This window comes from Oncorhynchus clarkii, chromosome 29 (assembly GCF_045791955.1).
Source record: "Oncorhynchus clarkii lewisi isolate Uvic-CL-2024 chromosome 29, UVic_Ocla_1.0, whole genome shotgun sequence".
Lineage (NCBI taxonomy): Eukaryota > Metazoa > Chordata > Actinopteri > Salmoniformes > Salmonidae > Oncorhynchus > Oncorhynchus clarkii.
In genome coordinates, this window is record NC_092175.1 from 22,394,271 (window position 1) to 22,420,738 (window position 26,468).

The 26,468-nt window shown below is 40.8% G+C and overlaps 1 protein-coding gene across 1 annotated transcript in view; it reads right to left on the reverse strand.

Annotated features, from left to right (window-relative positions):
* Positions 1–12,456: 12,456 nt before the first annotated feature.
* The window catches only part of LOC139388673 (BMP/retinoic acid-inducible neural-specific protein 1), a 123,598-nt gene continuing 109,586 nt past the window's right edge, over positions 12,457–26,468 (reverse strand). The window contains exons 7-8 of the mRNA XM_071135493.1: positions 24,233–24,455; positions 12,457–16,876 (exon numbers count right to left, since the gene is read on the reverse strand). Coding sequence (XP_070991594.1) covers positions 15,736–16,876; positions 24,233–24,455 — 1,364 coding nt within the window. The 3' untranslated portion in view covers positions 12,457–15,735. The remainder of the gene's footprint in view (positions 16,877–24,232; positions 24,456–26,468) is intronic.

The following is a 26,468-nucleotide window of genomic DNA, read 5'->3' on the forward strand; positions in this document are numbered from 1 at the left end:
ATTGAGTGTTCCATGCAAGTAAGTATGATGTCTGGTTTATATATAGGCTAAACAAGAACAAAACAATGCATAGGGCAGGAATTAGTGTCCTTTTTCAGGTAAAAAACATAATTCTGTCTATACATTTGAGCAGTGGTGTAAAGTACTTAAGTAAAAAATACTTTAAAGTACTACTTAAGTAGTTTTTTGGGGAATCTATACTTTACTTTACTATTTATAATTTTGACAACTTTTACTTTTACTTCACTGCATTCCTAAAGAAAATGTGACATTTTCCTGACATGCAAAAGTACATTTTGAAAGGAAAATGTTCCAATTTACAGACCCCTGATCATCCCTACTGCCTCTGATCTGGCGGACTCACTAAACACAAATGCATCATTTGTAAATTATGTCTGAGTGTTGGAGTGTGCCGCTGGCAATCCGTCAACAAAAAAATATTTTAAAATGGTGTCGTCTGGTTTGCTTAATATAAGGTGTATGAAATGGTTTATTAAGTACATTTTAGCAATCCCATTTACTTTTGATACTTAAGTACTGCATATTTAAAACCAAATACTTTAAGACTTTTACTCAAGTAGTATTTTACTGGCGACTTTCACTTTTACTTGAGTCATTTTCTATTAAGGTGTCTTTACTTTTACTAAAGTATGACAATTGAGTGCTTTTTCCACCGCTGCATTTGAGACAAGATGAACATGACATTGTTATGGTGTCACAGTTACCCTATTATTTGACCAAACCTCATTTCCCAAACATCTCTATGTGGATCACTTGTTTGAGTTGGCAAGGCGACTGGTAATATGGTAGAATATAAACAGTGTAGTTATTCACACCGCAAGGCAATCAAACAAGCTAATCGTCAATAAAGAGAAAGTGGAGTCGCAATTCAACGGCTCAGACATGAGACGTATGTGGCAGGGACTACAGACAATCACGGACTACAAAAGTAAAACCAGCCACGTTACCGAGACCGACAGCTTGCTTCCGGACAGGCTAAACACATTCTTTGCACGTTTTGAGGATGACACAGTGCCACCGACGCGGCCCGCTACCAAGGACTGCGGGCTCTCCTTCTCCATGGCCGAGAGAAAAACATTTAAATATGTTAACCCTCACAAGGCTGCCGGTCCAGACGGCATCCCTATCTGCGCCCTCATAGCATGCGGAAAGCAGCTGTCTGGTGTGTTTACGGGCATATTCATCTGTCCCTATCCCAGTCTGCTGTCCCCACATGCTTCGAGATGGCCACCATTGTTCCTGTACCCAAGAAGGCAAAGGTAACTGAACCTAATGACTATCACCCCGTAGCACTCACCTCTGTCATCATGATGTGCTTTGAGAGACTAGTCAAGGATCATATCACCTCTACCTTACCAGCCACCCTAGACCCACTTCAATTTGCTTACCGCCCCAATAGATCCACAGACGATTCAATAGCCATCACTCTGCATACTGCCCTACCCCATCTGGACATGAGGAATACCAACAGTAGCTTGCGAAAGTATTCACCCCCATTGGCATTTTTCCTATTTTGATGCCTTTACAACCTGGAATTCAAATATTTATTTTTGGGGGGGTTTGTATCATTTCATTTACACAACATGCCTAGCACTTTGAAGATGCAACATATTTTTTACTGTGAAACAACAAAAAAACGAAAAACTTGAGCACGCATAACTATTCACCCTCCCAAAGTCAATACTTTGTAGAGCCACCTTTTGCAGCAATTACAGTTGTAAGTCTCTTGGGGTATGTCTCTATAAGCTTAGCACATCTAGCCACTGGGCTTTGACTAAGCCATTCCAATACATTTAAATGTTCCCCTAAAACCATTTGAATGTTGCTTTAGCAGTATGTTAGGGGTCATTGTCCTGCTGGAAGGTGAACCTCCGTCTAAGTCTCAAATCGCTGAAGACTGAAACAGGTTTCCCTCAATAATTTTCCTGTATTTAGCACCTTCTACCATTCCTTCAATTCTGACCAGTTTCCCAGTCCCTGCCAATGAAAAACATGATTGTGTTTTCGGGGTGATGAGAGGTGTTGGGTTTGCGCCAGACATAGTGCTTTCCTTGATGGCCAAAAAGCTCAATTTCAGTCTCATCTGACCGGAGTACGTTCTTCCATATGTCTGTGGAGTCTCACACATGCCTTTTGGTGATCACCATATGTGTTTTCTTCTTTTCTTTAAGCAATGGATTTTTTTCTGGCTACTCTTCCATAAAGCTCAGCTCTGTGGAGTGTACGGCTTAAAGTGGTCCTATGGACAAATACTCCAATCTCCACTGTGGAGCTTTGAAGCTCCTTCAGGGTTATCTTTGTTGCCTCTGATTAATGCCCTCCTTGCCTGGTCCGTGAGTTTTCCTTTCTTGGCAGGTTTGTTGTGGTGCCATATTCTTTCCATTTTTTAATAATGGATGTAATGGTGCTACTTGGGATGTTCAAAGTTTCTGATATTTCTTTATAACCCAACCCTGATCTGTACTTCTCCACAACTTTGTCCCTGACCTGTTTGGAGAGCACCTTGCTTAGTGTTGTTGCCAACTCCGGGGCCTTTCAGAACAGGTGAATATATACTGAGATCATGTGACAGATCATGTGACACTTAAATAAAGTCCACCTGGAGGCAATCTAACTAATTATGTGACTTCTGAAGGTAATTGGTTTCACCAGATCTTAATTATGGGCTTCATAGCAAAGGGGGTGAATACATATGTGCGCACAAATTATCTGATTTGTTTTTTTGAAACAAGTTATTTCTTTCATTTCACTTCACCAATTTGGACTATGTTGTGTATGTCCATTACGTGAAATCCAAATAAAATGCAACCAAATAGGAAAAAATTCAAGGGGGGGTGAATACTTTTGCAAGGCACTGTGTGTAAGAATGCTTTTCAGCATTCAACACCATAGTACCATCCAAGCTCATCAGCTCATCCTAGCTCATCAGTAAGCTCGAGGCCCTGGGTCTGAACCTTGCGCTGTGCAACTGGGTCCTGGACTTCCTTACGGGCCACTCTCAGGTTGTGAAAGTAGGAAACATCACCTCCACTCCGCTGATCCTCAACACTGGGGCCCCACAAGGGTGCGTGCTCAGCCCCCTCCTGTACTCCTTGGCCAAGCATGCCTCCAACTCATTCATCAGGTTTGCAGATGACACAACAGTAGTAGGCTTGATTACCAACGATGACGAAACAGCCTACAGAGAGGAGGTGAGGGCTTTGGGAGTGTGGTGCCTGGAAAACAACCTCTCACTCAATGGCAACAAAACAAAGGAGATGATTGTGGACTTAAGGAAACAGCAGAGGGTCCATCCCATCTACATCAATGGGACTGCAGTGGACAAGGTGGAAATCTTCAAGTTCCTTGGTGTACAAATCACTGACAAACTGAAATGGACCCACCACACAGACAGTGTGGTGAAGAAGGCACAATAGAGCCTCTTCAACCTCAGGAGGCTAAAGATATTTGGCTTGTCACCTAAAACCCTCACAACATTTTACAGATGCACAATTGATAGCATCCTGTTGGCTGTATCACCACCTGGTACGGAAACTGCAACATCCCGCAACCGCAAGGCTCTCCAGAGGGTGGTGCGGTCTGCCCAATGCATTACCGGAGGCAAACTACCCGCCCTCCAGGACACCTACAGCACCCGATGTCACAGGAAGGCCAAAAATATCATCAAGGACATCAACCACCCGAGCCACTGCTTGTTCATCCCGCTTACATCCAGAAGGCGTGATCAGTACAGGTGCATCAAAGCTGGGACCGAGAGACTGAAAAACAGCTTTTATCTCAAGGCCATCAGACTGCCTATAGGCATAGACTAGGAATCACGGGCAACTTTAAGGAATGGAACACTGGTCACTATATTAATAATGTTTACATATCTGGCATTACTCATGTCATATGTATATACTGTAATCTATACTATTCTACGGTATCTCATTCACCTAATAATGCTTACATATCTTGCATTACTCATCTCATATGTATATACTGTGTCTTAGCCCGTTCCACTCTGACATCGCTCATCCATATGTATATAGTCTTAATTCATTCTGACTTATATTTGTGTTTATTGGGTATATGTTGTGTAATTTGTTAGATATTACTTGTTATATATTACTACACTGTCGGAGCTAGAAGCACAAGCATTTCGCTACACCCGCAATAGCATCTGCTAATCACGTGTATGTGACCAATAACATTTGATTTGATTTGAGTAATTCTTCCACAGGGTGCATTATATTAACATGGTTTACTTGCAAAGAACGGTTCGTAGTTTCTTCTTGCTTTACTAAGACAACCAGAAAGTTATGTTTCCCTCTTCTTTCCGAATGAACAAAAACAAACTAGTGCATGAACCTTGCTTAATGGAAGCAGTTTAGGTGAGCAAATATAGGGCTTTATAGGAATCTGGTCCATTTTGCTCATCATGGCATTAGGTTTTGGGAAAAATGACCCAACCACATCTGACATTTAAAAAAAAAAAAAAAAAGTTTAAAAAAAATTGTTCCATTAGCGGGACAATTTATGTCTCAACAGAGCGCACTTACTCCACTTTACTTTTTTAGTTATTTCCATTTTCCTCCTCAATCATTTTGAGAACCACATTTCAGCATCAACAAAAAACGTGGCAGATTTGCGTAAGAGTACAAGTGCAAGACATTTTTGTAGATTTTGGTGATGTGATTGAGCATGTTAGCTAGAGAAGGCGAAACAATGAGATGGAGAAAAAGCATGTTTATCTCAAATGGAGTCTAACACATAAAGCTCATTATGTGTCATGTACCCTACACAAAAATAACCTAAAAGGTTTATCCCCATAGCAGAACCCTTTTAAGAACCCTTTGTGGTTCCAGGTAGAAACATTTCCACTGAGGGTTCTATATGGAACCCAAAATGGTTCTACTTGGAACCAAAAAGGGTTCTCCCATGTGGACAGCCGATGAACCCTTTTGTAAAACTTTTTCTGTTAATATACTACAGTGCCTTGCGAAAGTATTCGGCCCCCTTGAACTTTGCGACCTTTTGCCACATTTCAGGCTTCAAACATAAAGATATAAAACTGTATTTTTTTGTAAAGAATCAACAACAAGTGGGACACAATCATGAAGTGGAACGACATTTATTGGATATTTAAAACTTTTTTAACAAATCAAAAACGGAAAAATTGGGCGTGCAAAATTATTCAGCCCCCTTAAGTTAATACTTTGTAGCGCCACCTTTTGCTGCGATTACAGCTCTAAGTCGCTTGGGGTATGTCTCTATCAGTTTTGCACATCGAGAGACTGAAATTTTTTCCCATTCCTCCTTGCAAAACAGCTCGAGCTCAGTGAGGTTGGATGGAGAGCATTGGTGAACAGCAGTTTTCAGTTCTTTCCACAGATTCTCGATTGGATTCAGGTCTGGACTTTGACTTGGCCATTCTAACACCTGGATATGTTTATTTTTGAACCATTCCATTGTAGATTTTGCTTTATGTTTTGGATCATTGTCTTGTTGGAAGACAAATCTCCGTCCCAGTCTCAGGTCTTTTGCAGACTCCATCAGGTTTTCTTCCAGAATGGTCCTGTATTTGGCTCTATCCATCTTCCCATCAATTTTAACCATCTTCCCTGTCCATGCTGAAGAAAAGCAGGCCCAAACCATGATGCTGCCACCAACATGTTTGACAGTGGGGATGGAGTGTTCAGGGTGATGAGCTGTGTTGCTTTTACGCCAAACATAACGTTTTGCATTGTTGCCAAAAAGTTCAATTTTGGTTTCATCTGACCAGAGCACCTTCTTCCACATGTTTGGTGTGTCTCCCAGGTGGCTTGTGGCAAACTTTAAACAACACTTTTTATGGATATCTTTAAGAAATGGCTTTCTTCTTGCCACTCTTCCATAAAGGCCAGATTTGTGCAATATACGACTGATTGTTGTCCTATGGACAGAGTCTCCCACCTCAGCTGTAGATCTCTGCAGTTCATCCAGAGTGATCATGGGCCTCTTGGCTGCATCTCTGATCAGTCTTCTCCTTGTATGAGCTGAAAGTTTAGAGGGACGGCCAGGTCTTGGTAGATTTGCAGTGGTCTGATACTCCTTCCATTTCAATACTATCGCTTGCACAGTGCTCCTTGGGATGTTTAAAGCTTGGGAAATATTTTTGTATCCAAATCCGGCTTTAAACTTCTTCACAACAGTATCTCGGACCTGCCTGGTGTGTTCCTTGTTCTTCATGATGCTCTCTGCGCTTTTAACGGACCTCTGAGACTATCACAGTGCAGGTGCATTTATACGGAGACTTGATTACACACAGGTGGATTGTATTTATCATCATTAGTCATTTAGGTCAACATTGGATCATTCCGAGATCTTCACTGAACTTCTGGAGAGAGTTTGCTGCACTGAAAGTAAAGGGGCTGAATAATTTTGCACGCCCAATTTTTCAGTTTTTGATTTGTTAAAAAAGTTTGAAATATCCAATAAATGTCGTTCCACTTCATGATTGTGTCCCACTTGTTGTTGATTCTTCACAAAAAAATACAGTTTTATATATTTATGTTTGAAGCCTGAAATGTGGCAAAATGTTGCAAAGTTCAAGGGGGCCGAATACTTTCGCAAGGCACTGTATATATTACATCAGTGCAATCGCATGACTTTGACAGCAGAGCAATGTTTGAAATGCATTGGGGGAACATGGTAGGAATAAAACAATACTGTTGTTTCTGAAAGACTGTCAGTGCAAAGTCAAATTAGTACACCGCTTGATGATCCTCTGCCAAGGAACACCTGTTTTATGTTGTAAATGTGTCTGAAACTTTTGGCCAGGTTTCTCTTGTAAAATATATTTTTAATCTCAATGAATCTAGCCTGCTAAAATAATTAACAATGAAATAAAGATACATGCCTTTAATTTCCTACATAATGTCATCACTGTATATCAAGCACTGAAACTTCACTTAATACCCCTGTATTGGCATAATAAAAAATTATATAATTTGCAATATATATTCTACATGAAATGCATGTTGCAAAAGAGAATTGGACATAGGGTTTGTTAATGAAGACACATAATGGGAGGTAGTCTCCACAGACCTATCAGTGGCCAGCAGTGTTGGTGCTGTGATCCTGAGCATGTTCTAGTCGGGCTGGTTGATCACTCCAAAAGCAACACCACAATACTGTTTTTAAGAAATTGGTCTAACTGGAGAACATTTTATGTTGACATAGACGTACAATATGAATTTGTTTTCCTTATGTTAATTGCTGTAGAGAAAACCTAATCGTTCTCTCCGGTTACAGTGACAACTCTATTTGTCATGATTGAGGATGCCTAATGGTGGCATAAATTCCAGTCTCTATTGTTTTCCCTAGCTTCTTGGATATTCTCACACAATTTCCTAGCAAAGACACGGTTATTTATGAAGAGGTATGTCCCTTAATGATTGCTGTGTCTTGTGTCTTATTTTTATTAACTTGCCTCAGCTCATGATAAGTTGTTTTAATCAAGAACAGACAACCCAGAGGCACGTTGCATATGATTCGGTTTTTCTTCAGGAGCTATGAAGGGTAGAGGATAGGGTGATTAATATCCTAAACATATGATTAAAAGGTTCACTACTTGCCCAAGTGTTTGAGTAGGTATGTGGTTGAATGAGAGAAAATGAACACATTCTAAATTGCAAACAGGAGTGTATGGTATCCATATTAGGACAGCCTCAGAGTCAGATAGCTAGCAATCAGAAGTTCATCTTTGATGAACTTTCCCAGCTAACAAGTCTGCTGAACTAGCTAGGCGTTTAAACGCTTGAGATGCAATAAAGGGACAATGGAAGGAAATTACAGCTACAACACATTTGATACACAGTTTTTGTTGGTTTGTTTGTTTGTTGTATGTATAGACGATATAAGCGTAAATATCAACAAAGACCAGACGTGTGCAATTGCTTTAGTTTTACTTCCAGTCTGCCTTTTTTGAAATAAAACAATGTTTGTTGCGGAAAATTGAGTACACTTCTCATATTTGATATGTAGATAAATATTAATTTATAACAGGTTCATCTGAGCATGGAAAGAAGACATGTTTGTCAGGAGAGCCCTTGATGATGTGATTCAAAGAAGAGTATCTATCTGCACTCAGCAAGGGGCAACATAGAACCATTCAACAGAACACAATGGATGTGTTTTGACAATTAAAGGATATGAAAAGTTTTTTTGAAATCCAAAGGCATGCTCTCCTCTAGATGTTTATACATCCATGGAAACAGTTAGCCCACATGTTTCTATTATTCTGTATTTTTTTGCTGAAAGAAAAACATGCTGCAAAGAAAATGCACTTAGTTTATTGTCACTTTATTATATCTGCATATTCTTGCAAACAGCTTTCTGCTGAAAGCTCAGAGCATATATAAGCTCAAACCTCTGTGTTTTTTGTACTTCGCAGATGTCTGCGAGATTCTGGAATAGCAACAGCCTCAAGGCGTTCACGGCTGCGTCTTAACTGTCTGGAGAGCTACCTGCCAGCTTGGTTTTAAATCCTTGCAAGGTGAGAGTGTACACTAACAAGTGTGTTTATTCCTCTCAGCTGTTTGTCTGCCTGGATGAAACACAAAGCTAACAGTAGCTTCACCTGTTCGCCACAAATGGTAATTTCCATTCATACGCCATGGAACGTATTGTATTCCACCTGATCCGTTTAACTATGGCTTTTTACCGTCTTTATCTCGTTCCTCTTGTTTCTTTGTTTCTGCCTGTGTTTGCATTAGCTTTGTCTCATCAGCCCTGGGATTTGAGAAGTTATAGAGTTTGCTTCATTCTCTGCCTCTAAAAAGGAAAACATTTGTAGCGCTGGGTTGGAGAAAGCAATTGTGAGCTGGGTGCAAAACAGAGGGACTGGTGTGAAATGGAGGGTGTAAGCCATGGGAATGGGAATGTGTTTTCACATTAACTCAGTTCTGGGAATGAGGTCCGTTACAGGTAGGGGGGTATGAATTCATGCTGAGATAAGAATAAGGGTGATAGAATGGTTATATTATAAAGCCCTAAAATAGTTCCACATCATGTTATGATGAACTTGTGCACTTATCGCCCTATGTTGGCATGGAAATTGACAAAATATCTACATCTATATTCAGATTCTGTTGACAGGTATTTAGAATATATATTTGTAAGGATAATAATATCCTAGAGTATTTGGTAAGGGTTTAATTTCTATAATAAGCCAGACAGAATAAGAGTGAAGCCAGCACTTCATTATTTTAACCGAGCATGACTTATTACTGAGGATGGAATCCTCCCTATCCATCGCTTCCGCCATCTTAGCCATTCACTCACGATACATTAAACCCAAACCAGTGTGATTTATTAGAATGCTGTAATTTTGATAATTACTGCACCCCCTCCCCTGTACCTTGGCAGGGTGGGTTTGGCGTGGGCTGTGTGGTGAGAGCGCTGATACACAAAGACCCGCTTGCCTCATTAACGAATATGAGCTACTGCATTAATCAGCACTTGGTGTGTAGCACAGTCCTGCGATTACATCCGTTATGAGGCTGCGCACAGCTTATTAACCACGCAGAGAAGATACAGCAATTGTGTAGGAGGGGTACGGTGAAGTGGAGATGTGACCATGAAGTTGGCCATTTGTGTAGTAATGAGAATGCAATGCAAAAGCTGTTCTGTCAGCTGTTTCTCATTTAAGCAGACTGTACCCGCCAATGTCCATAGCTGTACAACTCATACCTGTATGCCTCTCTCGTCTTGTCCTGGCCTTGCAAGCTTGTCAAATTGGTTGAGAGAGAATTAATGATGAAGAAATGTTTTCTTTGAACAGTAACAATAAACACAATGTGTTCGTAAAATGGTTGATGAAACCGGCAGGGTTTCTCGCCTTACGTAAACGGGGAGCAGAGGTAAGCAGGATTGGTATGAAAAGTGCCCACTGACAAACAATACAAGGGTTTTTATCTAGAATCACTCACATCTACAGACACATGCAACTGATTGACTAGAGACAGTTTGGATTGACTGCAATCAGGGGATGTCACTTCAGGTACAATTCCACCATTGTGAATTTATATTTGAATCTTTTGTTCACCAAGCTTTTATTGCAATTGAGTGTAATTGTGTAAATGCTTCACCGCTCTTCCAAAATGATTTCCCTCTATTATTATCTTAAACTGTGAAGATGCATTAGAGCTGGTCTCAGTGAAACTCTAATGCAGAAGCCTCACAGGCAAAACAATCTCCGTTTTGTAAGGAAATGGGCCCTTAAGAACTTCACAAAATGACTTATGGCCATTCAAATACAACATTATGCATTGAAAAGATGTTATTTTTCTCATTTGAGCTCTTATGCATTCTTAAGTCTTACTCTTATATGCCAGGGCCATTTTAGTACAGATTTGGAGGAAATGATGATAATCTTGGCATGACAGAAATAAAGCTTGTGACAGACACATTGTTCACAGAGAGTGCCCATGCAGCGTCAACTCCTCTGGTACTTTGCGAAAGTGGGACAAGTTGTCACCAGGGCATCACATTCATCCAATGAACCAGTGTTCTGCTACAGCTGTCAGCCTGTGGCGTGAGCGTGCCATGTTAGTCATCAGGGAAAGCATATTGACAGACATATAAAAGACGGAGGATGTGACCATTCTGTTCTGCTCTGGAGCTGGTGTAAGCACCCATTTTGGCCATGGGGGGGCTGCAAAGATATATGAACTGCAAGGCATGTTTTTTAGTTTCCCACAGTCCCCTGCAATTGATACAAGAGTGAGGTATGTGTGGTCTGTACTCATAAGCTGATTTTAATAAATGATCTACTGTACTGTATGTGCAACCCAAGTTACAAATACTGACTGCTACCTACAGTGAGGTGAGTGACTGAAGAGCTGAAGGTAAACCAACCATTAGGTGAGGCACTCCACAGCACGGTGGTAAGCATTATTTCACTGTACAGTAAGATTGGGAACAGAGTGCGAAATATACCATGACATTTGGGGTCTCTACTTTTTTCACAGACCTAATAGCTGTCAACCAGTCTGTATCACATCCGCCCGTGATTGGGTCTACACTCTTGTAGCCTGAATTAATTAATCCGTCTTGCTGACAAATGACCTTTTTTTGTAGAAAGGTTGGGATACCTGAAAAGGGGCTGAGACACAGGACTGTCTGGGGATGACAAGTGCAGCCACATGGTGGTGTTTTTTTAATTTGGAATATGTTTTTATTTTAATATTTACCACTGTAGCAGCATTTTAAACAAATAGGAGAATAGTTCAATTAGAATTATTTAGAGACCCCCCCAAAGTTTGACTTTGTTGCATTTAGGGGGACTCATGCCTCATTCAGGGGATCTGAGACGTGCCGGGCCCCTTACTTCGCACTCTGGTTGGGCAGTATCTATATTTCCATACTTTCATACCATACCTGTACCATTCCAGGTTTGACATTACCTGCAGTGCACACAAGGGGACCAAATGTTTTTTTTGTTTTTTTTTAAAGGGGAAAACTTCAGTTACTAGAATGCTAACAAAATGCTCACAAGTACTATGGAATTCCCATTGTGGATGCTAGGTAAATGCTAATGAGCACATGTGGACAGACAACCCAGCTCATGAAGTTAAGTATTTAAAAACACAGTTTGCAGCACGTACAAAACAGATATTAGACAACGGGGATCTTAATCCAGGAGTGGATTGTCTCTGACGTTACCAAGAAGCATTGTAAATAAGAATTTGTTCTTAACTGACTTGCCCAGTTAAATAAATGTTAAAAAGAAAAAAAAGCTTGTAAGCTAACTTTGCTAACGTTAACAAGTTTTAAAAAACTCAGCTGGAGAGAATTTCATAGGTAAACTTAATAGTTATATGGAATATAGCTGGCAAACATTAGTAGTTTCATACAATTGTAACTTGATCACCAAAATTAAGTTGCACTGCAGGAGTAATTCTCCTCACGAAGCTCCCGCATTGCTCATTGTGCTTCTTTGTAAACAAACACACGTGACTGGCTCAAACAGCTGTTTTGGGAAACTAGTTCCGGTAAGCTTCAGAATGATAAATAATCTAACAGGTGAAATGATGAACGCAATCTGCTTTATCTTTTGCCTAGAGCACAAGTTGACTGCAGGTGGTTATTAAAAAAACAATAGTGTTGACCCCCCGGGATACATATACGGTATACCACTCAACCGTACTGTACAGCATATCTCACTAGAACATATTTGAGCAATTATTCACCAGCCCCACCAAAAATAAAAACCTTCAATCAAATGATAATTTACAGTTACATCATAACAACTAGTCCTTGTTTTCAGCACTGCCCACAAGGGTTGAATGAGGTTCTGTGTAGGTGTTGTCTGTGAGAATCTTAATAGAGAGTTTTTTATATATATATATATATATATATATATATATACATAAATAAATAAATGCTATTCCACATAAATATAGCCTTTTAATGAGAAATTGATTATTATATGAAACATTCATTTGAAATAAGCTGATATAATGATTTCAACATAACAGCAAAAATTACATAGGCAAGGTATTAGGAGTTGTATATTCAATCAAATGTAGCCATGGGTATTTGCGACATTGCAGGGATGTTATGCTGATAAAGCAAATGTGTGCTTGTTTCATTAATGCCGTGGTCAAAACGAACTCATATTTCATATGGTACACACTACTGTTCAAAAGTTTGGGGTCATTTAAAAAAGCCCTTTAAAAAAAAGAAAAACACATTTATGTCCATTAAAATAACATCAAATTGATAAGAAATACACCATATACATTGTTAATGTTGTAAATGACTATTGTAGCTGGAAAGAGCTGATTTTTAATGGAATATCTACATAGGCGTACAGAGGCCTATTATCAGCAACCATCACTCCTGTGTTCCAATGGCACGTTGTGTTAGCTAATACAAGTTTATAATTTTAAAAGACTAATTGATCATTATAAAACCCTTTTGCAATTATGTTAGCACAGCTGAAAACTGTTGTTCTGTTTAAAGAAGCAATAAAACTGGCCTTCTTCAGATTAGTTGAGTATCTGGAGCATCAGGATTTGCCGGTTCGATTACTGGCTCAAAATGGCCAGAAACAAATAACTTTCTTCTGAAACTCATCAGTCTATTCTTGTTCCGAGAAATTAAGGCTATTCCATGCGAGAAACTGCCAAGAAACTGAAGTTCTCGTACAACGCTGTGTACTACTCCCTTTACAGAACAGCGCAAACTGGCTGTAACCAGTATAGAAAGAGGACAAGTACTTTAGAGTGTCTAGTTTGAGAAACAGATGCCTCATAAGTCCTCAACTGGCAGCTTCATTAACTAGTACCTGCAAAACACCAGTCTCAACATCAACAGTGAAGAGGCGACTCCGAGATGCTGGCCTTCTAGGCAGAGTTCCTCCATCTTAATCTTTTCTTTTCATTGGCCAGTCTGAGATATGGCTTTTTCTTTGCAACTCTGCCTAGAAGATATTCCATTGAAAATCAGTCGTTTCCAACGACAATTGTCATTTACAACATTAACAATGTCTACACTGTATTTCTGATCCATTTGATGTTATTTTAATGGACAAAAAAAAGGTTTTCTTTCAAAAACAAGGACATTTCTAAGTGACCCCAAACTTTTGAATGGTAGTGTACTTTGATTAAAAGCGTCAGAAATTGCCACCCCTCTCTGATATTCATAATGAAGTAATTCACTTAAGAATGGAGTGTATTTGAAATTGGTTCAATAGCACACCAACGGTATTGTGGGTATTCTCATTAATAATGGCCTCTTTTGTTCTCTTGGAATTACTATGATTTAAGTAGTCTTTGATGTTATAACTATACCAACACTAAGTTGCTATTTACAGGTATAATGTACATAGGGGAGATAGTGTCAGGAAATTGAGACTTCAATCTCTTGATGATGGGTCATTTAACCACATGCACAAACCAGCAGGGCTTTAGCTAGAAAACATGTATCTCAGGCTGAGAAATGAGGGACATATCTGCATTGATGTGGTCTGATTTGCTGAATTCTTTTGAATGTCTTTATCTTGTGTGGTAATGTGTTTTTACTGTATACAGTAACTAAACTAAGAGCAATTTCCCTCCTCTAAATATGTTAAAGGGATAGGTAACAGGCACTTAATAATACTACTACTACTAATAATAATAACAATAATAACGTAGGTAGTGTTCCTTGACAGTTCTGAGATAGTATGATGTTTGATACTATGTTTTATTTATGTAGCTATATATAGCTATAAACGAACGTCATGTCAGTGCTTTCAATAAAGTATGACTAGAAAGATTAAACAACCTTTTGTCAGAGGGTTCAATCTGATTTGCATGGTCATTCAAAGTTAAGATCCAACTTGGCATAAAAAAAAGTACATAAAATAGAAAGTAGATTTACAGATTAAAATGAACAGAAGTATTTGAATCTTTTATATAACTGTTTCCCATGTGGGTTCACTCTAGTTAGTAGAAATAGAAAGCCAATGGCTTTACAATGTCATCCCATAATCCCAGAGAATACACTCTCTCTGTCCACTGTGTTATCCTCCAATTGAAATGAATTTGGGGGAAACAACAACGACAACATAAAATACATGAATGGGACATTTTTCATGTTTTAGAAAAATGGATCACGGGACTTTCCATGTCTTATGTGTACCTCAGGGAAATGTATGGCTTTCATGGTGTCTGTTGCAGATGTACGCGAATGATCGATTCTCAAATTTGCTCTTGGTGCCGAAAAGCTTGACACATCAGCAGTCACAAGGTGTACGTTTTGCAAAGCTGTAGGAAATAGCATTGATTGTTCATCTTCAGACCACGATATTGCACTCAGGCACCAGAAGAAACCTCATGAGAAATGCCTGTAGAATTTCAAGCACGGGAGGTAGCGCCCAAAGATAAGTTTCAGCTTAGACTGGTTTCACTCACTCTCAAATGACACATTCAATTAACGAACAGCAATAAGCATCAAGCTAAATAAAGGTATACACATATATAAACAGCTGGTTTCTGTTATTTGACATGAAATGCGCTGCCCCGGTCGTGTGCCTATGCTTTAAGTACAGCAACAAAGTGCCTTAAACCTTACTTCACAAAGATAGGGATGCAGACTTGTCATGAGTATTTAATGTTATAAAGAGACTATATAGCTAATGCTTAGAGTATTTGCTTGCTGGGCTATTTACCCATAAAATGTATGAATGCCTTCATACTGTATTAAACTGTCATTTTACATGTTTGTAATATTTTGCTTCTTGATAAAGCATATTAACTGAAATAAAAGGATGATATCTGGTCTGCCCTTATGCAACTTCATTATATCTTTAAAAATGTTTTACTCAGTAAATAATGGCAGTTTCAGATATAACCTTTGTTCCCTCAGACTAAAATAAAGGCCTCTTTGTCACCAGGAGATGGATTTCATTGTTTTTCTTATTTTTTCTCTTTATGCTCTTTCAGGAAATGACAGACATGCTGGGACAAAATATGGTACAGTCTTTAAAGTGGTTTTCATTAATCTTCTTCTTTATCCAACTAAAAGGCTTCATCACTGCCTTTTTGAGTTTCATTTTAACAATTACAATTACAAAGTTTTAATAATACATCAAAAGGCAGAACAAAAAGGTCCAAAAAGGAAAAAAATAAAAAAGGAATATCCCCAAACAGTTATATTTGTAGTGTCTGTTTGCTCTTTTTTTGTTTGATTGTTTACTGTATCTCAGCAAAGTTTGGTAGTTAGGTGATCTGATTGTTTCAGTATCTCTGTGTTGTACATGTCCAAGGCGTGGTTGACCCGGATCATCTCGCTGTTGTTCAGCTTGAGCCTGTGTTTCAGCATACAGGAAAACAGGTCCAGCTGGGGTTTCCCGGGTGCCACTGGAGGGGCCAGGCGGTTAATCCGCTCCCTAATGTCCAGCAACAAGAGCATGACGGAGGAGGAGGAGTAAAACTGGGTCCCCTGGGTGTACGACTGGTTCACCTGCTGCACGGCGCTGCGGAGCAGGTCAGCGTTGAAGCGCAGGCTGTAACCAAACACCTGGATGTCGGAGATCTTGATGTAGATCTGGCGCTTGTTGGGGTCGGACAGGTCCACGGGACCCTGGCCCGTGTCATTTCGTAACCCAGTGGGCACCTTGGCGCGGCTTCGTAGGTAGATGTGCACCGTCTCAAAGAAGGTCTTCCACCGGTTGCCCAGCAGCAGGGTCCAATTGAAGCACTGGGAGTTCCCCAGCCTCGTCTTCTCCCAGCGCGGGTAGCCGTGCTCGCCGAAGGGCATGCTCCAGCCCTCTGAGTGGCTGCCGCTGAACGGGTTCACGTAAACAAAGAACATGGGGTCAATGCTGCTGTTGCGCATCTGGCAGATCTTCATGGAGAGCCCAATGATCATGTGGAGGTAGTCCATCCGGTTCTTGTTGCTCTTCAGTGTCAGGGACATGCGCTTGCGCCACCGTGGGTCAAAGAAGGTCTCCAGGCGGATCTCGTTGCTTATGAAGGTGGTGTGGATGTAGAGGCGCGAGTCCATCTTCTGGAGCAAGTACTTGAGCTCCAGGTCTTGGAAGTCCAGGTCGGTCTCGAAGCTGATGAACTGCTCGCTGCGTTCTGAGTCCACGTTCTGGGGCTCACAGCGGCCTCGGTACAGCTTGTACCCCTTGTTGCAGGAGCCGCACTGGGAGATGTTGGCCAGGCTGCACATGGCACAGCTGTTGTTGCCCCCAATGATACATGGGATGGGTCGCTGGCATAGGGTGATACCCGTGTGGCACACGCACATCCTCTGGCTCTCCAGGAAGGTCCCCCAGAAACTGTTCTCATTGCAGTAGAGGAAGGACTGGACCCTGTTCAGCCACTGCATCACAGACCTGGAGAATGGAAAGAAAGAAAGAAAGAAAGACAGAAAGAAAGACAGAAAGAAAGAAAGAAAGAAAGAAAGAAAGAAAGAAAGAAAGAAAGAAAGTGTCAGAGCCAGAGTGATCGAGGGGGGAATAGAACAAATTGGGGAGCGGAGACACAGGGATAAAATGCACCATTAATAAGGACCGTTTAGCAAGCACAAATTCAGTGTTAAACTGAGGATTAACCTCCACTGCCACTGCCACAGCCTGCTACTGTTTGTTACGGTCTAGTCTGTGGAGGGGATAATGTATTCCTCAAAGGCATAATTCCTTTATTTCCCTCGCGGGATGGCAGCATCATTTCCTATGCAAATTGTGTCACTTATTCCCCCTCAGGCATCCCTTTCTGTCATCTTGGTAGTACTGAAACTTTCTACTGTGAGATGAGGGTGTTTTTCTAGGAGAGACTGGAGAGGATGAGCTGAAGGTTAGCCTGACATGCAAATGAACTAGCATGGTAACGGTGATGGGTGACCTAGTGCTTGACAGGCCAGAGAGCCCCAAGCCATCCCAAAATGAGCCATGGGTAGGGCCAGGGAAGGGGACAGAGGAGACACTCTACAGACCCAAATTACTTTTGCTCCTATGGGATATGAAATAAACAGCAAAAAAACATCCTCTCACTGTCAAACTTAACATGTGTAAATATTTGTATGAACATAACAAGATTCAACAACTGAGACATTAACCGAACAAGTTCCACAGATGTGATTAACAGAAATTTAATAATGTGCCCCTGAACAAAGGGGCAGTCAAAATCAAAAGTAACAGTCAGTATCTGGTGTGGCCACCAGCTGCATTAAGTACTGCAGTGCATCTCCTCCTCATGGACTGGACCAGATTTGCCAGTTATTGCTGTGAGATGTTACCCCACTCTTCCACCAAGGCACCTGCAAGTTCCTGGACATTTCTGCGGGGGAATGGCCCTAGCCCTCACCCTCCAATCAAACAGGTCCCAGGCGTGCTCAATGGGATTGAGATCCGGGCTCTTTGCTGGCCATGGCAGAACAGTAACATTCCTGTCTTGCAGGAAATCATGCACAGAACGAGCAGTATGGCTGGTGGCATTGTTATGCTGGAGGGCCATGTCAGGATGAGCCTGCAGAAAGGATACCACATGAGGGAGAAGGATGTCTTCACAGAAACGCACAGCGTTGAGATTGCCTGCAATGACAACAAGCTCAGTCCGATGATGCTGTGACACGCCGCCCAAGACCATGACGGACCCTCCACCTCCAAATCGATCCAGAGTACAGGCCTCGGTGTAACACTCATTCCCTCGTGGATAAACGCGAATCCGACCATCACCCCGATGAGACAAAACCGCGACTCGTCGGTGAAGAGCACTTTTTGCCAGTCCTGTCTGGTCCAGCAACGGTTGTCGGTGGTGTCTGGTGAGGACCTGCCTCACGACAGGCCTACAAGCCCTCAGTCCAGCCTCTCTAAGCCTATTGCGGACAGTCTGCGTACTGATGGAGGAATTGTGCATTCCGGGTATGATGTTTGGATGTACCGATCCTGTGCAGATGTTGTTACACGTGGTCTACCACTGCGAGGACGATCAGCTGTCCATCCTGTTTCCCTGTAGCGCTGTCTTAGGCGTCTCACAGTACGGACATTGCAATTTATTGCCCTGGCCAAATCTGCAGTCCTCATGCCTCCTTGCAGCATGCCTAGGGCACGTTCACGCAGATGAGCAGGGACCCTGGGCATCTTTCTTTAGGTGTTTTTCAGAGTCAGTAGAAAAGCCCCTTTAGTGTCCTAAGTTTTAACTGTGACCTTAATTGCCTACCGTCTGTAAGCTGTTAGTGTCTTAACGACCGTTCCACAGGTGCATGTTCATTGATTGTTTATGGTTCATTGAACAATCATGGGAAACAGTGTTTAAACCCTTTACAATGAAGATTTGTGAAGTTATTTGGATTTTTACTAATTATCTTTGAAAGACAGGGTCCTGAAAAAGGGACGTTTCTTTTTTTGCTGAGTTTAGGTTGAAGGATATGTAACTGGTACTTTGAGGATTATTTAAAAAATTATAATTAGACAGCTTCCCAAAAGTGATTTGATCAAGTTTTACTTTTGAGTTAATACTGTTTTTGAACAAATTGAGTTGTGAGAAATATATTTTAATCCATTTCACATTTCGTCTTTACTTAGCAATTCTTACATAAACCTGACTCCATAATTTTTGGAAGACTGGTTAAACTGACATAAAGCGATGTACTTTCAAGGCAATCTTGGATATGTCCTTGGATCAGTCCTACCCTGATAAAAGTTCCTTTATCTCCTTAACTGAAGAGAGGAGTATCAAAAGATAAGAGTAACATTGTGAAATAACAAAGACACGGCTGAATGCATGTCCCAGAACACTGACTCTAAGATGCACTTTGAGAAAGTAACGCTTTTGTTCACGGCCACATATTCACCCCACTATTATCTCTACAGGACATAAAGACAAAGCCAATGACTATTCTGTTGGGATAGAAAAATAGGTCCCAGTGCTCATGTAAGAGCATCTTGAATCTTGAGAAGAACCTTGAATATAATATTTCACAGGACAAGAAAAACGGAGGAGATTGATGAAAGGGTAACAATTTACTTGACACCCAGCGTCATAACAGCTGACATAACTTGTCGCAACCTGTTATAATATGGTCATAACACTGTCATGACACATGTATTTAGACCTGTTCTGACATATATTGTGTTATTTTATGGCTGGTTATGACACCTACATAAGAGTGTCAAAACCCATAAAACCTACCACACAAGGCATAACATTCCATTACACCCTAGCCTATGTGTCAACAGTATGTTTATGTTATATAATGTTTTTGGAAATTGACCATGTTAAATGATTATTGTTATTGAGCACACATTGATGTCAGACATGCACCTACCCTAATGTTCTGTTGCTGAGGACTGGGATGAATGCAGGAGCAGATTTCAGGAGCAGGACAAGAAACCATCTTTTTGACTGGTGACTGATATAAGGGCATGTGCGTGATAGGCCTATCTGGCTTGTATGATGATGATGGTCATAATGCTTCATGACAGTGTCATAGTGTGTTTTCTACAAGTTATTAAAAATAGGATGAAAAAAAACATGACTGTAAAAGACTTCATTATAACATCAACAAAGGATTTAGAAAACAAACTTTCAAACGAAAGGAAACTTCTTGGCAGGGCAAAATATTGGGTTTTGACACTTATGTAGGTGTAATAACCAGCAATAAAATAATGCAATATATGTCAAAACAGGTGTAAAGCACCATGACTAAACAACGAAAGTTTAATGACAAAATGTATAAACAGGTTTTTAATGCAGTCGGTTTGTCTCCAAAAGTTCAAAGAACACAAAAGAGTCCTCTGTCATTGACACAACACACAAGGTATGAGATCTTTAAAATAGTCCTCCGTTTTTTGTGCACTCAGGTACTTATTGGACTTGTGAGAAATGTTTGCTGCAAATGACAACACAAAATACATTTGAAAAGTTTTGCAGAGGTTTACGCCACAAAGATTAAACCATTCCTATTAGTTTTATTATCTTTTTATTTACGTACGAGAGGCAGGCATAATCCATATTATTCCATATATATTCCCCCTTGAATTTATCTGCAATAACTATAGTTTTATGTGATCTGAAACACCGAATAAAATATGTTCCATCATATAACTGCTTCCCTCAATATGCAGTTTGAGAGCATCATGCTGGTAGTTTTATTTTTCCTTATTTTTTTCCCTCCAAAACAAGTGTCTGGGTTGAGTTTGCCACAGGGAATGAGATCGAAACGAGTGGGAATGAATGCTGTTTGTTTTCACGAATCACAGCACAATCTCTGTGTTTGTAATAGGGCATCAGACAGTTCTGGTGCTCAGCGCAGATGACATACATTATCACAAGACCCCTTCTGTTTGGGGGAACGAGGGAAAAAGAAACAGAGAGAGATAGAATGAGAGAAATACAGAGAGAGATATTTGTTGATACCGATGATTGAATGTGATAATGCACTAATAGAAACACTATGTTGGATGACAAAAATAGCCTGTGATATCATTATTGATAGACGTTCTTATGAAAGGGAGTTATGTACCAGACATATCTTGACAACCATAACCCTGTCAACGTCTATAGCAATTACTGCTAAATAATATATAGAGTACAGTCAAATCTGTTAACATGCTAAAGTCTGCCCATGAATAATTACTTTGATACATAAACATGGATGCCGATTACTTTGCTGGGAGTTATGCTATTTTATATGTGTCACCATTAATCACTCTCTGTTTGAGAAGAGCTTCTAGCTATAATCCCCTGGCACGTCTGCTATAGCTCTGCACAGGCACATTCCATATGTTTCCCTGCCTAGAGAGCTCACATCTGTGATAGGTGAGTGGGTGTAAGACAATGTGAGGCAGGTGGAGCTAAGCCTACCTTGCAACACATCGGGTGATTTTCTAATGCAAGTTTGTTCAACTCCCAGTTTATCAGCTACAGGCTGATGACAGATGAGGGCAATTAGAGCTAGCCAACAGTGAGGGACAGAGGCCTTTCATATGTAGAGACGGCCACCACACATTGATTACTCATTTAATTACAGTCGTTTTTTTGTCTGAATACCACATGTATCTTAGAGGTATGCCGCACGCATGCATTCATGAAATGGCAACCAGGCTTGAATAATATTAATAATACGCACCATACTTTCCTTTATTTACCTCAAGCTAAATCCAATGAAAATATGACTTATGCACACAGCTCATGGTTGTATACAGTGGTGGGAAAAGTACTCAATTGTCATAGAGATAGATTAATAGAAAATGACTCAAGTAAAAGTGAAATTCACCTGGTAAAATACCACTTGAGCAAAAGTCTAAAAGTATTTGGTTTTAAATATATGTAAGTATCAAAAGTAAAAGTTTAAATTGACGGATAGCCAGGGGCACACTCCAACACTCACACATCATTTACAAACAAAGCATTTGTGTTTAGTGAGTCCTCCAGATCAGAGGCAGTAGGGGTGACCATCGATGTTCTCTTGATAAGTATATGAATTGGACCATTTTCCTGTCCTGCTAAGCATTCAACATGTAATGAGTACCTTTGGGTGTCAGGATAAATGTACGGAGTAAAAAGTGCATTATTTTCTTTAGGAATGTAGTGAAGTAAAAGATGTAAAAAAACATTTTAATAGTAAGGTAAAGTACAGATACGCCAAAAAATGACTTAAGTAGTACTTTAAAGTATTTTTACTTAAGTACTTTACCCCACTGGTTGTATAGTCATCTGGTAATGCATTAAGGCATGACTCTTTCTTTTCCACATGACCAGGAAAAACATAGAACCCAGAGTTTTTCCCAGTAAAAACACACAGCCATAAAAATCTGCTGGTCCTAGTTATGCAGTACATCCAGTAGCACAGCATGCTTAAAAGAAACCAACGCTGTGGCTCTACTCTACTCTAACTACTTGGAATATTCCACTCATTACACCTGTGAAAACACCATAAATGTTTAAAAGGGTACGGTCCAGCCATGCCTGTAGATTGCCTGTGGATTGTGTAACAGTGATTATCGCTATAAAAGCAAATGTGTAATTAGACTACGGGGAGCAGCCTGAGATCAAGCCACCACCATCAAAGTCTACCCTGGGTTTCCTCCTGCAGGTCTTAAGCTAAGTAGCCTTCCACAGTAGGGTCAAACTGTGGAGGAACCCCCTCCGGCCCTAGAGAGACTTTGTTCGTATTGTTCCTGCAGTTGTCAAGGCTCTCCACTGCCAGAATCCAATTGGGACCGAAGGAGGCTTGCTTTCTATAATTATAGGCGTGTGTCCCGTCGGTGGGAAGTAGATCAGTAGTAAGGATTTCTGGGCTGTCACAGGCAGTCTTCTCTCTCTCCAACTCGGCCCTTCAGGGCAAAGGCCATGCCACCAGAGAGGCTAGGGCCTCAGCTCAACTCTGAGCAGCAGGACAACAAGGTCTACTGCTTCTAGTACTACTGTACTATATGTAATGGTGGTCGTGTGGATATGTGTGCTTTTTAAATAGAGTAACATTTCACTATATTGCACGCAGATATACATGAAATTCGGAAGGAGATATCACTTTAACCCATCCTAACAGCTGTGGGAGTACATAGAAAACCCACCTGATAATGTATGCTTACATATAAACACTAATTGTTAAACCTGTGCCTTGAACTGAGCCCCACAGCAAGGGACTCCACATTCGTCATATCAGCCCTGTTTACTGTATGTCTCCAGAGGAAACATTACAAACACTAGTATGTCAGTATGTTTAGTTTACGCTGCATTGGTGGTATCAAAGAGTAACACTGATGTGGTTACTGGTCTGAAAGGAGGATGCCTATTGGCACAGTGCATCTCTCACTGACATGGATGCATGAGCACACACGCACACGCACACGCACACGCACACACACACACACACACACACAATCAATCACTCACACATAAACACACACACATATATAGAAACAAATAAACAAACACAGTTTCTCTTCACAGTGCCGTCAGGCGTCCTTGATGTGTGCTCTGCCGAGCATGGATTGTGCACTGCACCGCTTTGATAACACTTCTGAACAAACCCTTTGCCAAAGCTTGCATCCTAGCGTGGGTGTGTTCCTTCTACCTTAGTGACAGTTGACAGCTGTGCGTTCCTTAACCACATAACTGAATATTTTGAGGACTTTCCCTGTTTATATTTGTATATTGACATTCCACGCAGATGTAACATCATTTTTTTCATCTGGTATTTAGTGTGTTATTTTTCTCCATGTTGTCTGGTATATTATGGGGTGGAATGACTCATTTCAGACTGGATTAGCATTAACACCGTGCCATTTGTGCAGCAAAGCGTGCTATCTACAGTCACAGTAGGTGATGGCACATTGTGCACTGACCCGGCCAGAGAGCTCCAGCGTTTAGATTATTTTTCATCCTGCATTGTGAAATACTAGGTAAGACTAGGGTTCATTGGGCGTTTCCATGATTTCATGGACAGAACTATAAGAGCCAGAAAATTCAAAGTAAAAATGCATTATGTACTGTATCATAATGTTTTCGAAATACAGTACTTCAACAGGCATTACTGAGACGAAATACAGAAAATCCCCTACCTAACAGAGTTCTCTCACAGATTAATTTTGTCACCTTGGTTGCAGTTTATTCACATTTCTAAGTTACCTTCCGTGATACCATGGTCCACAGCGTTGGCACCAACATTCTGCATCATCAAAACAACACATTACAACACAATGCAGCAGGGTTACATAATGCATTTTACTGCTTCTTAGACCCACCTCTCCCTAGGCATCTGGTGGTTGGGGTTGTGGTGGCAGCGGATGCTGAGGCCAAAGAGCTTGCGGGCGGTGCGCTGGATCTTGAGCCTCTGGGTCTCCAGGGAGCTCTGGAGCAGGCGGTAGCGGGCCTGCAGGTCCCAGTCACTGCCCCACAGAAGGTGGACACTGCTGACCGGCAGGAAGTGGGTGGAGGGCAGCCTCTTCAGGAATGACTTAAACTCATCTGGAGGAGGGAGAGGAAAGGAGGGTGATTAAGAGATCTTGCGGGACACAGACAAGGACTGTCTGTTGTCAGAGCAACCTTGGATCAGCCTCCTTCCTGTGCTTTCTGTTCTCAGGTGTTGTTTTCCTGAACAACAAAGCTTGAGTGCATCATGATGCATTACACGCCTTGAATCAAGCAAACAAAACACCACTGGAATTTATGATGATAGCACATCTGATCAAACAAAATACTCCCGTTAAAGGTAGACTGGTTGAATCAACATTGTTTCACATCATTCCAAGCCAACAAGTATATGTGATGACGTTGAATCAACGTTGAATTTCGTCTCTTTTTCACCCAACTTTTATCCTAAATCCAATGACATGGTGAATTTTTTTTTGATTTCACTTTGAATTCACATTAATTGACAACTCAACCAAGTCAAAACTAAACATTGAACTGATGTCTGTGCCCAGTGGGTCGCGCATCAACACTAAATGTACTTTCTGCATTTGTGTCAAATCGCTGAGTCTACCTTTAAATGGGAATACACCGTTTTATCATTTAAAAAATGGCTATCCGATACTGTATGCACTTCATCTTCGAAATCTCTTCAGCAGCCAATGACCTTGAGCGACTCAAACTCAGTTTGTGTCCTCTATAATATATAAATATATATGTATGGCTGTCAGGGTTTATTTGTCTCCTTTTATTACTTGTTAATAATATATAAGTATGAGCCCCGTCAGGTGGATACTGAGCGACTCCCTTTGGGAGTATCCCGAACCATCCTCTGTACATTACTATTCTGACTTGATCAGTAGGGGATGAGGCAGGGGATGTGACTGAGTATGTGTGTGAATATTTGTGTGGCCAGACATAACCGCCCGCTATATGGGTCATTCGCTAGGCATGTGGAATATGGTGGCTTGTTGATGGGGTTTCACCAACTGAAACGATGCAGATTGCGTTTTAATTGTAACTGTTTTATAATGACGCCATCCATTTTGACGAATTGCTTGCTGCTCGAGACACGTGTTCAACACACAAAGGCTCACACACATACACACGTGTATACAAGAGCATGTACACATACACAAATGTACACACACGTGTACACACACTAACACACACACCAAATAGTCACACCCACACGCCAAATAGTCACAAATCAATACCATTACCCTTAACACACACACACACACACACACACACACACAAACACATCTTACAAGGTTGCATGTTCTATTTTGCAAAATGTTTAATACAGTGGGTTCATCTCACATTAATGCTGCATCGAAAATCTACAGAAGTGATTGTTTCACCCTTGGGTTCACGCATGGGCCTGTACTGATTGCATGGTGGGTGGCTTCCCTATGTGACTGAGTGACAATGGCTCCTCATACACATTTAGCCTGTGGCATGCTTAGTGAAACCTGGCTGAGGGGGGTAGAGAGAATTGACTGTTACAATTAACTGCTAGTGCCTTCTTCTAAAACAGAAGGCGTTAAAATGGCTGCTGAATTATTCATACCACACTTTATTGCAGATTGGCTCCAAGACCATGCACGCTTTATGTGGTGTATTCTATGGAAGGTGACTCACGTAAAATGACAACACCTGAATAAAAAACAGCTGAATTTAGAGCTGACTGTCAGTGGATATACCATTATATCACTGTTTGCTGTGGATATTGGATGCTGTAAAGACCTGCATCTGGTGTTCTGTTTGAGGACAGATCAGTGGAAGTAGCCCTGGCTTCAGACCGGTCATTAGTGCCTAGCTGAGGTCCATATGCAAATGGTCCTGTAGTCATAATTGTCATGGGATATCCTTATAATTCCGTATCCTTTTTCTTGCTATATTCGTTATTTTAACCTGAATCTAAGGCAAATATCTTATTATTTATTCCTTACTTTAGAAATATAGTTGATGGAAGGGGCTAAAATAACAATAAATTGCTGTTAAATAACAAATTACTGAATACAATACTCAACAGTAACATCACTTACCACAACCATAGTGTTTGTG